This window comes from Melanerpes formicivorus, unplaced genomic scaffold (assembly GCF_026170545.1).
Source record: "Melanerpes formicivorus ecotype bairdi unplaced genomic scaffold, bMelFor1.0.p_v2 SCAF_90, whole genome shotgun sequence".
Classification (NCBI taxonomy): Eukaryota; Metazoa; Chordata; class Aves; order Piciformes; family Picidae; genus Melanerpes; species Melanerpes formicivorus.
The window spans coordinates 2,455,522-2,467,988 of record NW_027142442.1 but is presented as its reverse complement, the minus strand read 5'-3'; the positions used below and the strand labels follow the sequence as shown (position 1 = coordinate 2,467,988).

General features: G+C 47.3%; 1 protein-coding gene across 4 annotated transcripts in view; it reads right to left on the bottom strand.

Annotated features, from left to right (window-relative positions):
• ESRRB (estrogen related receptor beta) overlaps positions 1 to 12,467 on the bottom strand; it is a 138,567-nt gene that overhangs the window by 31,957 nt on the left and 94,143 nt on the right. For 3 of the 4 annotated variants that reach the window (XM_068165563.1, XM_068165562.1, XM_068165565.1), the window contains exons 2-3: positions 11,323 to 11,732; positions 385 to 501 (exon numbers count right to left, since the gene is read on the bottom strand). In XM_068165563.1, coding sequence (XP_068021664.1) covers positions 385 to 501; positions 11,323 to 11,732 — 527 coding nt within the window. Of the gene's footprint in view, positions 1 to 384; positions 502 to 879; positions 959 to 11,322; positions 11,733 to 12,467 lie in introns of those variants that run through there. The other variant, XM_068165566.1, reaches the window with a different exon arrangement.

Genomic DNA, 12,467 nt, shown 5'->3' with positions numbered 1-12,467 from the left:
GAAGCCAAGCCAACCTAGTCACGATCATGCAAAAGCCTCTTGTCCTCAACACTGCAAAATGACCTGGGGGGCAAGAAGAGCAACATCCTCCAGCCTTGGGCTCCTTTGGGAAAGGAAACACTCTCACACACCCAGTTTCCAGTTATTTGTCAAATTTGCCAGTGCTTGAAGTAACATCCTAGCATGAGGGTGCTGAATAGAACCACTCTGCTCACTGGAATGCCCTCTTGATCACTGCCCATCCTGACTCCTTTACAAAGCATGTAAAAAGATAGCTTTGGAGAGCCAGAGGGCAAGCATGTAGTTAGCTCAGGAGATCTGCAAGGCCTGGAGTGCCAGGTACTGCTGGGACAGAGAACAATTCTCAGTCTGACTCTGTCTTACCTTCTTTTAGCATCCCCACTTTGAGGCATTTCATGAAGCGACAGGCCTGACAGGACTTGCGCCTCCGTTTCGTGATCTCACATTCGTTGGTGGCCGGGCAGCTGTATTCAATATTCCCTGCAACCAAACACAGAGATGGTCACCCATGAGCAGGCTGTAGTGCCCATATGTTCCCACCACCATCAGCCTGTGCATGCTGTGTGCCTGCTCACTCGTTTTGTACACACACGTGCTGAGACCACAGGCGGCTGATGACATCTCTTAGAAAGCTCAGCGCATTGCAGAAGAAAACCCCAAACTGCTCCAAGCTTTGGGGGAAACGTGCACATCCAGGGGGCTGACTGCAGAGCTGGGCTTACAGGCACAATGTGTCCTCCAGGCATGTCATCATGCCTTGTGCTGCATCCCTTATAACCTGGCCCATTCCCTTAAGTCCAGGGCTTAGAGTGGGAGCAGTTCAGACATTAGCAGCATTCCCTTTGCCGCCAGTCTTACTCCATGTCTGTGGGATGGATGTCACCTGTCCTTTCTTGCCTTGCTTGGGGAAGCAGGGAGCTCAGAAATGGCATTTCCTCCTCTGCTTCTTCCTGCCAGCTGGCACAGAAAAGCAAGAAAGCAGTAGGCCTGGAATGAGAAAGACGGATAAGATGTGCTGTAAAATGAGCAAAAGCTCTCTATGCAAACCTCTCCAGTTTTACTTTATTGGTCCTGTGTACCTGCCCCTCATCTCCCTGCTCAGAGCATCAGCATTTCTTTCCTCATTCCATTTCATTCATGATCACTTCATAGCACTGCCTCCAAGGAAAAAAAAACAACCAAAACCCAAACCAAAAAAACCAGGGCAAGAAGCATCCCAAAGTTATTCCTGGACACACTGTATTTTATCACAAAACAGGAATGTAACTGAAGCATGGAGGTGAAGGTCTGACATGAGGATGTAGGTAGAATTATACTGGATCACAGTGTAATGAAACAGGTTTTTAGTCCTAGAAGACAACAAGCAAAAATAGCTGTCTCCATCCTGTCATTCACTTTGGAGGTGAGGGCTATTAAATGTTTGCCATGGAGCGAGACCGGAAACCTAAGCTTGACACCGATGCATTGACAATGACAGTATGGTTGAGGCAGTTTAGCTACTGGGGAAATTAGGCAGTTCCAAAAAGGATTTCTAAGCTTTACAGTCAGTGTAGAAGGATGGAAGAGTTGGTTGGGTGGTTTAGAGCAGGAAGCTGAGATTCAAGATTTCAGTCGGAGCTGCAGGGAGGAGTGCAGGCAAGACCTGAGAAAACACACAGTATGGACTTTCTATACCAGTGGATCAGAAGTAGAGCTCACACTTTCGTAGTGCTGGGACAGGACGTGAGTTTTGTTCCTATTTCTGTAATGGATTTCTGTGCTCTTGTGCAACACCCTTCCATCCTCTAAATAAAGACCAACAATCTGACAAATTCCAGTCTCTAAAGGTGGTGATTAGGCCTTGGGACTAACTAAAAAGGCATAAAACCCACTGGAAATTCATGGGAGAAGACAGAGCACAGATTCAAAAAGAAGAAAGTGCCATCTGATTTATCTCACTATGCTTGGCACACGCTGGGTGAAACCCCAAAAGCACACAAGCCCTGAAGGTGATCTGCCTGCTAGTTATAAACCTGCTACCTCTTGCCTCTGGTTTTGTCACAAGACTTTGCAACTTGCCCTTATGCTCCAGCCCAGCCACCGCATTCCTCACCACTGCACACCTGCCACCAAAACTGTTTGCAGGAGCAGAGTGTGCTGCAAAGCTGCTTCCATTCAGACTGTATTCTGTCATTGTGCAGAACCTGAATTTCAATAGCCAGCAACATATCAACATTCTCAAAGAGCTGGAGATTGAGATTCAGGCTTCGTCTCAAGGTAATAAACTAACTCCTGCTCTTTAGATACAGACCTATAACACTTTGCAGATCCATGAGTATGGAGGCCCTCACCTCATGATCAAATACTTGCTGTGCCCCACACAGGAAGGAACAGCGCAGGAACAAATCTGTGACAGAACTCAAATAGTCCTGCTTTGGGAGGTTTTGCCTTAGTTTCAGTGCCCAACTTCCTCACTAAAGCCAGAGGTCTAGAGAGATGTGTGATTTCAGATTTTGTGGTTCCAAGGCCAAAAATTTGCCCTCTAACACACAGAGACACTCACTACACCAAGGGCACTGAGCCCTTACAGCAGCAGGAAGCAGTGACAGCCCTCACCTGGCAGCTCCACACTGTGTCAAGCAGATTCCCTGCTTCCCTATGCCCTCAGCCTATGGATCCCTTGACAAGCAAAGTACTGGAAGTGGTCTACAAAACATACATCACAACTAAATGTCAGAGCACATGTACAGATTACCATCATGTCTCCTTCTCTGGAGACATTCAAAACCTGCCTGGATGCATTCCTGTGCTCACTACCCTAGGTGATCCTGCTTTGGTAGCAGGGTTGACCATCTTTGGAGGTCCTTTCCAAACTCTAATGTTCTGTGACTCTGTGATATATGTGCTGGTATACAGCTTCAATAAGCAGGGATCATGACTGTCAAAGGAGCAGAGCCAGAGGAGGGTAGGCCCTGGGCAAGATCTCCTTCCTGGATGGCAAAGCAGTGGCCACCATGTAGTGCAGCAGCCCTATGGTTTCCTGGTAAGCACAGATTTATAACACACCCAGCAATGGTGGGATGTTCTGTTCAGCATGCTTCTTGCTCCTTATGCACATTGTGCCCAGTCTAAAAGCAAAAGCACCAGGAGCTGGGTCTTCCAGCCCTCCCTACAGGCACAAAAGCTAAAGGTGAGGCCAGCTGTACTCTCTTCACACCAGACAACGCTCTCAAAATAAATGGAGTTTTATATCAAGCCCCAAAACATGCTCTGCACTGCATGGATTGGGAGCCATGGCTGGAGGCAATACCTGCCATTATTGCAGGAAACAGGGACATCATCAGGGAAGGCACAATCAGCATTACCCAAGCAGAACTCATCCAAGAAAAACCACCCTCTCCAAAACTTTAATGAAGTTCTCTGACTCTTGGTTTTTTTTGACTCAATTTCTTTTATGGGTGCTGGGGCTGGCTGCCAGCACAGTGAGCTGCTCATAGCTCCCTGTAATTTCTGTAAGTGCCCTGTGATAAAGTGATGAGATTAACTCATCGAAATTCCAGCAGCCTCGCAGCGGCTGCCGGCCACACCACCCGTGGCTGCCGGCACCGGGGCTCAGAGACAGCTTCCCCTTCACTGCAGCAGCTGGGGGTGCTGCAAGGCCTGGCAGAAGAGAGGCAGCACACAAGGGTGCACAGGGACAAGTCTGTCTGGCAGTTCTAGGCTGATGCCTAGGAAAATTTTCCACAGATTTAGTAGAAAAGTAGTTGAATGTAAATAAATTGCCACTGGATGCAAAAGGCCTAAATAACCCCATCGGTCTGACTACCAACATAAAGTTAGTTGTATGAACTCACTCTTGTTCTTTTCAGCTTCTTTGCTCTAGCTGATACCAGCTGGTGCTTTTGCTTGGCTGCTGCTGACCTTGGCTGCGTTCCTGCTGTGGCTAAGCACTAATAAGCTACTCTCTGCTCTTTTCTCTCTCTTTGGGTTGGGGGGAAGGGAGCAGGGAGGGGGTGCTGTTGGTAACCCCCTGGTTTTATCCAGGGGGCTTCTTGTGTTGTAAATGTTGTGTATTTTACATCTGGAAACTGCACACAAGAGCTTGGTCTCTCAAGAGACCCCACAAACACCATACCTCTGTGGCAGAGGAGGGACTGGGAGAGAAGAATGCCTCATTGAGCTTGGGGAGCACAGTAAGGTCCTACCCAGCTCCTGCTTAAGTTATGGAAAGGGCTGCTCAAAGGAGTTGAGGTCAGAATTACTACAGCCCTGAGAGCACAAGCTGCTCCCTGCTCATTGATCTTGCCTTTCTCTAAAGTCTTTCTACAACAAAATTCAGGAATTATCAGGCAGCAGTAGCCAAGAAAGGCTTTAAAGCTGAACATTCCCAGCTTTTGTTTCCTGAAGAAAACCCTTCTCTCTCCTATTTTTCTGGTTTATTTTTCTTGGTTTTCACCGTTCTTTACCTCTCCTCTCTTCCTTGCATACTCAGCCTTGCTCTGCACTGTTGCATGCAAACCTCTCATCTCTTTTGGATGACTTCTGAGGGCCAGATGACTGCAGCTTTTCCACAGTTTCAGAGGAAAACCCATATCCAGACACATCTGCTGTTAAGTTCCAAGTTCCATTCATTCAAGCCTTCCCTTTCGCCTCTCTGATTTGACAGAGCGTGCTGCAGCTGTGAAAACGGTATGGTGCCACTCTCTGACAGATCCCTGGGGCCAGAAAGCAGAGAGCAGCAGGAATTCCCAGGGAGATCCATCTCATAGGTGTCCCAGCTCATGCATTTGTTTCCTTTTATCAACATTTTTGTAACAACTGTTACACTGCCCTCCCGGGGCTTGTTGCTTTGTTGGGAATTTTTCAGCTGGGTTTTGGTTTGGGGGATTTTTATATTGTTGTTGTTTTGTTTTGTGGTTGCCTTTGTTTGTTTGTTTGTTTTACAAGAACTGCTTGCAGAATTCTGTAGTCTTAGGTGTAAGGCCTCCATAGTACAGCTGTTCTGCATGGCTGGGACAGTGTGAAGGATAAAGCAAACTGGTTTTTCAGTAAGCCATTAGCTCAGATGACTCTTTCATTTCAGTACCCACAAGCTCTTGTCCTGAATACTTTTTATCTCAGATCATTTGGAACCTGAAAACTGTAAAACAGCCCTCAGTGAATGCAGTACCAGACCAGCACCAGGCTGACCTTCTGAACCAGGATGGCAAATGCTGGTAATATGCATGGAGTGGGTTCTCTGTTAATTTCATTTAAACCAGCCCTTCAAACTGAGGTATCATACCCTGTGTGTTGGTGTAAGAGTAACAGAAATGTGAGGGCCAAGGTTTCAGGACTCTTGGTACTATCAGAGGGAAAGGGGGTAACTATAGGTGTAACACCAGAACTATCTGCCTCCTCAGGGCGGCACACTTGGCTCCTGCTCCTCAAGAGAGGATCTGGACATTTCATACAACCTTCCTCGCAGAGACGTGGTGCTGAGTGACATAGTTTAGCACCAGAGTTGGTTGGACTCAATGATAGTAAAGGTATTTTCCAACAAAAATGATTCTATGATTCAATGAAAACAGCCTCCTGCTTGCACTAAGACCCGAGATGTCCTGAAGCTCCCTGCTGGCAGCACGATTGTAGGGTTTCTGACACAGAAATACCTCACTGAAGTTCCACAGTAAAGATCCTTCTGCACAGAGCTCTCCGTGCAAATGCACTGAGCTGAGCTGAGCTGCACTGGAGATGGTTTTCTGAATCCAAGTGCTAGAGCTGTGAATAGTGAACAGCTTTCAGGCTGTTCCCCAAGATCCAGTGCTTGGGGAAGCTTCAATAGTTTTTGGAAAGCTCAGAACATCTCCTATGTTTTGGCTGTGAACTCCCACCTGAAAAGTTGCAGGCTCATTTCTGAGGGCAGAGAGACAGGACAGGCCTGGCTGCTGTGGCTGCTGCTGCAGGGACACAAAAACTCCCATCTGCATCTCACAGACCCTTGGGTGATCCTGTGGATGGTAATATTCTTCTGCTCACAAAGACGGGCAAGCTTTCTCAACCACTCCTTCCATCCTTTGCAGGAGCCACTCTAACCACTGAAATGACAAGCAGGAAGTCCCAGAAGCCTCTGGATTTTGCTACAAGCATGTTATAAACCCTTACAAGTCCTCTGAGCTGCATTACCAGCATTTTAAGCCCCTTATTGGTGTAAGAGCATCCTAGCACAGCAATTGTGTTGCTACACTCACTGAGTTTGAAGCCTGCAAGACTCACACAGGGAATTTGCAGGTGCAGGCACTTTGCCTGATATACAACCTGTCTGTGTAGAAGTTGTTGGCAAATGTGTCTCTTCTCCCTGACTTTCCAGTAACCAGGTCTTCCCAGTATTGCTCCTTGGAAGTCCTGTTGTGTCACCCTAGGGGTGATATACATGAGGTGATTCACAAAGATCAGAGAGAGAAGGGCTAATTCAGATTTATTTTGCTGGGCTTTAAACTTTTACTTCAATGGGTCAGTTTAGAAAGAGCCTTAATTGTCACCATTTGAAGACAAAAAATAGATGAAGGGGAGTAATAGCCATGAATATGTTCTAGAATCATGGAATTGTTAGGGTTGGAAGGAACCTCAAGGATCATCTAGTTCCAACTCCCCTGCCATAGGTAGGGACACCTCACTAGATCAGGTTACATGTTCTGTAGTTGCAATCCAGTATTTGTCTGAGAGTGTAATTGTTGCTGTGTGATGCCACATTATGGTTGGTTTAGAATAACCTTTATTATTAGAATAAACCAAACCAGGTTGGAAGAGACCTTCAAGATCATCGTGTCCAACCCATCAACCAATCCAACCCACCCAAACAGCTAACCCATGGCACCAAGCACCCCATCAAGTCTCCTTCTGAACACCCTCAATGACGGCGACTCCACCACCTTAGGCAGAGTAATACCAGATTTCCAAATGAGTATATTGCAAACCACTTGGTGTGATAGTCCTTTATGATGTGTTTTCATTCACAGAATCACAGAATTGTCAGGGTTGGAAGGGACCTCAAAGATCATCCAGTTCCAACCCCCCTGCCAATGGCAGGGACCCCTCACACTAGATCAGGTTGCAGAGAGCCACATCCAGCCTGGCCTTAAAAGCCTCCAGGGATGAGGATTCTACCACTGCCCCAGGTAACTTGTTCCAGTGTCTCACCACCCTTACAGTGAAGAACTTCTTCCTAACATTCAATCTGAATCTACCCACTGCAGAAACATCCAAAACACATCTTTCATGGAACAGACCCATCCCATCACACTCAACCAACAGGAATTTCTTAGTTTCAAATCAGATCTCTTTTAGGTACCAGTAGTAGGACAATTCAACATGCTTGAAACTCAGATTCTCTCCTATCTTTGCTAGATTACACCTTCCACAATACTCACAAAGTCAGGTGGTGCCAACGGCACGTGGTTTTGTGGAGGGCATTTACATCATGGAGGTAAATGCAAACTGCCACTAGAATATAACAGAGTCCCAAAGCACAAACCAGTACAATGACAGAGAAATAGGATAAATTTTTTTCCAGACAACCTGGCTGGTAAAAAATGCATCAAGTCAGTTCAGAATTTCTGACTCTGCTCAAAGCATGGGAAGTCCAGCCCTGGGGTTCAAATTAGCACGTGCAGAGAGAAGGGCCTGCAGTCCAGTGGTGTGTGCTGTCAAGTTTTCACCTTTCCATCTCAAACAGTGCCAGTGCTGCAATGTGGAAATGACACACAGGTTTCCAGGCCTTGATCCTTCTCCTGGGCCATGTAACACAACATGAGAGAGGTCACAAGTGTAACCTCCCCATAACCTGTGGGCCAGGTTGGGATGTCTTGCATGATCCCAGTTAAGCTCAACAAAACCAAGCACTCTAATTCAGCTTAAAGTGAATCAGTGGTTACATTTTCCTGAATCCTTTTTCACTCCTATCATCATAATCCTCATGAAGAAAACCTGACTTGGTAAAAATCTGCTTCTCTTTGGAAAAAATCCACTGATGGAAAACACCAACATAGCAGTGTTGGTGAAATCAGAGGTAATGAGCCATATCCATGCTGGCTTTCACCCTATCTTCTCCCCATCACCTGAAAAGCAACATCCCCCATGCTGTCCAGGACAGCCCAGCTTCCCCTGGCCAAGCAGGAAAGTGAATTGCAGAGTTGTCAGGCTCCATAAAGGTCTGCAGCTTGAATGTCCATTCTTCTCACTGCTGTAGTAGCAGTGGGAGAAGCAGAGCACTTATCACACATCCTCTTGCCTTAAGATATGCAGGAGTTACATGAGTTAATGCAGATGGAAAAAAGAGCAATAGGCAGACTGGAGTCATTTGTGGCAGTGGAGGAGGGGTATAGTTGGAGGGGGGGACATAGTCTGAAGTTCTGCTTCAAGACCAGGGGTATCTAAATAGAACTGAGGTACTCTAACCATACAGGACAGTTTTAGACCTATTTTATAGAAGCATGCAGTTACAGGACAAGGGGCAATGGCTTCAAGCTGGAGAAGAATAGGTATGTTAGGATGTTAGGACAAGTTCTTTGCTATTAAGGTAGTGGAAGACTAGAACAGGTTGCCCAGGGAGGTGGTTGAGGCCTCTTCCCTAGAGATATTCAAGGTGAGGCCTGACAAAGCCCTGGGCAACCTGATCTAGTTGGGGGTGTCCCTGCTGACTGTGGGGAGTTCGGAACTGATGACCTTTGGAGGTCCCTTCTGGCCTGGACCATTCTATGATTCTATGCACATCTACTATGTAATACTGTTACCAAATGTAGGGCAAGCAGATTAAGTTCTCTCACAACAGTAATCAGTTTTTCATCTTTCAGTGCTCAGCTACAGAAAAGTGAAGTGTGTGGTCTGGGACCACAAATGGCTGATGATTCATTTACCTATTGCATCTCCCAAGCACCTGGGAAATCCTGGGGACAGAGCTACACTTCTGTGCTCAAACCCTTGAGTCAACACCATTCCTAGATACCAAATTCATGACAAGTCTTGTGACTCTAGCAGGGAATGCAATTATGTAGCATACACGTCTGCATGCTTTCTGATCACCCTACATCCATGCTACTCAGCCTGGATGAAGATTTTCCCATTTCTTTGGTCAGATGCTTAATACACCTACTGAATATAATACAGATCCAGAATGGACACCTTTGGATATTCTTTTGCCACCTCCTGTCTCTTTTACATGATCCTTAAACCCTTTCCCCCTGCATACCCATGGCTGAGATTGGGTATTGCATGCACCACAGCAGAGCTCTGGGAATAGTGCATTTTCTTGGCTGAACCAAACCTTGCAGCCCTGTTTCCTGCTAGTCCCTCTGTCCCTTTGGGCTCAGCCTTCATCTCCACAGCTCAAATTGCTCACCCTCTGGCACAGCACACTCAACTCTCCCACTATTCTCAGGAATAAAAGCATTTTGGTACCTCAGTCACCAGCCCAAGCTGATGACAGGGTGAGAGAAATCTCCACTTATTCCTCTTCCCCCATCTGTTACATGTTAATAGGCCATCAATTAGGGAACCATAGGGAGAATATGGCTGTGCAGGGGAGAGGGCTGACACGGGCTCTAGGTACTGCTGCCCTGCATAATTTTCTTTCCATTTTCTCTGAAAACTCTGCAGAAGTTTCTAGGTCTTTTTCTCTCTCCAGGTTAGGCCTCTGCTCTGCTCTGCCATGGAGGTGCTCCCACGAGGGGTTAATTTTTCAGTCTCTTCTTATGTAAGGAGCCCCTAGGGCCTTGCTTCAGTGTATTACCCTGTCCCTCCTTTAGCACCTGAATGCGCCAAAAAGAAACACTGGGAAGGAGTCCAAGTGCTGGAGGAGGGACAGAGGCAGTGCTGACAGTCAGAAGTGCAAGTAAAAGTTCACATTCAATCACAGGAGATTCAGCAATGACAAATCACAAAAACCCTGCCAGGGAAGAGGCCAGTGCACTAGTGATGGCCATGCTTTCCACACAGCATAATAAAAGAGGAAGAGGCAGAGGGGCGATCCAGAGCGGTCATTTACACAGCTGGATAATAGCAAGGAGAGACATCTAGAATGTATGAAATTAAGCTAGGAGTACTGAATTTTGTAGAAACCTGGGCTGAACTGCACCCTGTAGTGCTCTGTCCCCTCCAGAGCTGAAGATCCCCAGTGACAGAGTGTAACCAGGCCTGTTCAGTGAACAAAGGTAACATGAGTGCTCTCCCCACGTGCATTTCTTTCATTCCACAGGAGACAAGGAAGTGCTGGCGTGCTGTACTGACCCCAGCCAATAGCCAAATACACACACAGCTGCTTGCTCACTGGACATCTGCCTCTAGTCAATCCACCATGGCTGGGTAAACTTAATATACTTTTTACACTGAAAGGTGAATGATCCTGTCCTCTTTTCCAGTTCAACAGTGTAGGAAATAAAGGGAGTATCTGTAGGTCCAGGCATGTTTGGTCACATGGGGCCATCCATGGCTACTGGAGCTCGCCTGGATGCACTCCCACCTTTGGCTATGCTGTTGTACCTGCATCTGTGCACATCTGCAGCATACCTTCAGCAGTCTGGGGACACAGACACACCATGTGTGAATTGTACATGCAGGAGCAAAGCACTGCAATTCACCTACACATGCACTGAGGTTTTCAAAATCACCTGAGAGATCTCTCATCCTTGACAAGACTGACAAAACCTGGGTATCTCTAGCTCTTTCAATGCCTTCTTCACAGAAGTTGTATCTTAATGAAAGGGGTTGGTGGAACTGGAAAAGGAGGAACTTAGGATTGATTCTCATCCAAATGCCCTGCTGCCCAGCTTTTTGGTGAGGTCTGTCTGGGGTCCATGGCCACCAATTAAGACTGGTAGGACACAGCGTGACCCTCTCCACTCTCGTAGTGCTGGAGCATCCTCCTCAAGTTGCAAACCTCTCTCGAGAGAGGCCATCTCTAGACAGGGGCATCCACTCTTCTAATGGGCCTTAAAAACACCTATAGAGCACAAAACATGTCCTTTCCAGACATTGCTCCACTAGCAGACATATTATCAGAGGCTGGAAGATCCACCACCAGATCTATTGGCCAGTCAGGCTAGGAACTTGACAAATGTTCCTAAAATCACAAAGAGTAACTCCGTGTCCAGGTTGACTTGGGAGGAACAGTGTTAAACAGAGGAGAGAGGAAGCACACAGAAGGGTGGAAGGTTAGGGGCATTACACTCACCCTCCCTTTCCTCCTTTCCTATTTCACACAAACACCGGAGTCTCAGCAATGTCTGGAGCTACCTCCCAGTTTTGCTATGGAGTGAACAACTGGGTTTCCCTCCCTTCCCATCATACCTTGAATAGTCCTCTTGAAGAAGGCTTTGCAGGCCTCACAGGAAGCCACGCCGTAGTGGTAGCCAGAAGCAATGTCCCCGCAGACCAGGCAGAGCCGCTTGGGGATGGCGTTGAGCATGTACTCGCACTTGGTGGGGGAGTCCTCCATGATGGCGCTTGCGCAGTCATCGTAACGCTTGCGGCAGGAGCCACTGCCGATGCCTGTGCCGTTGAACATGGGTGGCGAGTCCAGGCCGTTGGGGTGGCCGCCCATGGCGATGCCGTAGCCACCGCTGGCGTCGGAGGAGCCGCTGGGGCTGTGGTGGCTGATGGCGTCGATGCCGGAGGATGGGCTGGAGGGCTCAGTCTTGATGAAGGACCCACAGCTGGAGGAGAGGTGCCGCTCCTCCGTGGCCATCCTGCCGAGCAGCCTGTGGGGAAAGAGCAAAGGCACTCAGCAGCCTCCTGGCCAAACCCAGCTCCAGGCTGGTCAAAAAGAGAGCCCTTCTGGTCCTGCCTCAGTCCAATTCCATTGGCACTTCAACCCCACCCAGGTCCTTCTTCAGGAATATCAGTACAGCTCACTAAGAACAGCCCACCTACACCACACAAACTCACACTAGAATAAAGATCAGACTATTTTAGAAGATCATTATTTCAGGCTGTTCACAGGCTACACTGTTGGGAAGGGGCAACAGTGATGATGAGGGCTCCAAGTGCAATCTATCCCTGGGACACCAGGCAGAAATGAGCCTGTCTGTGGCAGGCCAGGTGAAAAGGATGATTGGTTCATGATGAGCTGCCCTGGCTCCAAGCAAAAAGTTCACTAGTGGACTCTGAAGAAAGGACCTGCTCAGACTGGATTTTTATTTGTAATTTGATTAATTTTCATCTTGGATCCCTTCCACCCCCACACTTCACTATCATTACTAAAAAGGGAGCTTAGAAACAGAAGGAAAATCATCTGATCAGAAGTTTCCTCTAGCTCAATCTTAATCTTTCATCTATTTACTGGTATGGGGCTTTTGCATGGAGATGCTTCTCTCAAATTCCTACTGCTTAGAGAAAGGGTATATGGAAAGGACAGCATCTTCACTGAATTCACAAGTTCTTCTTATTTATTGTAGTCACAGATAGTCTTACTCCTTATATAAATATTCAGTCTT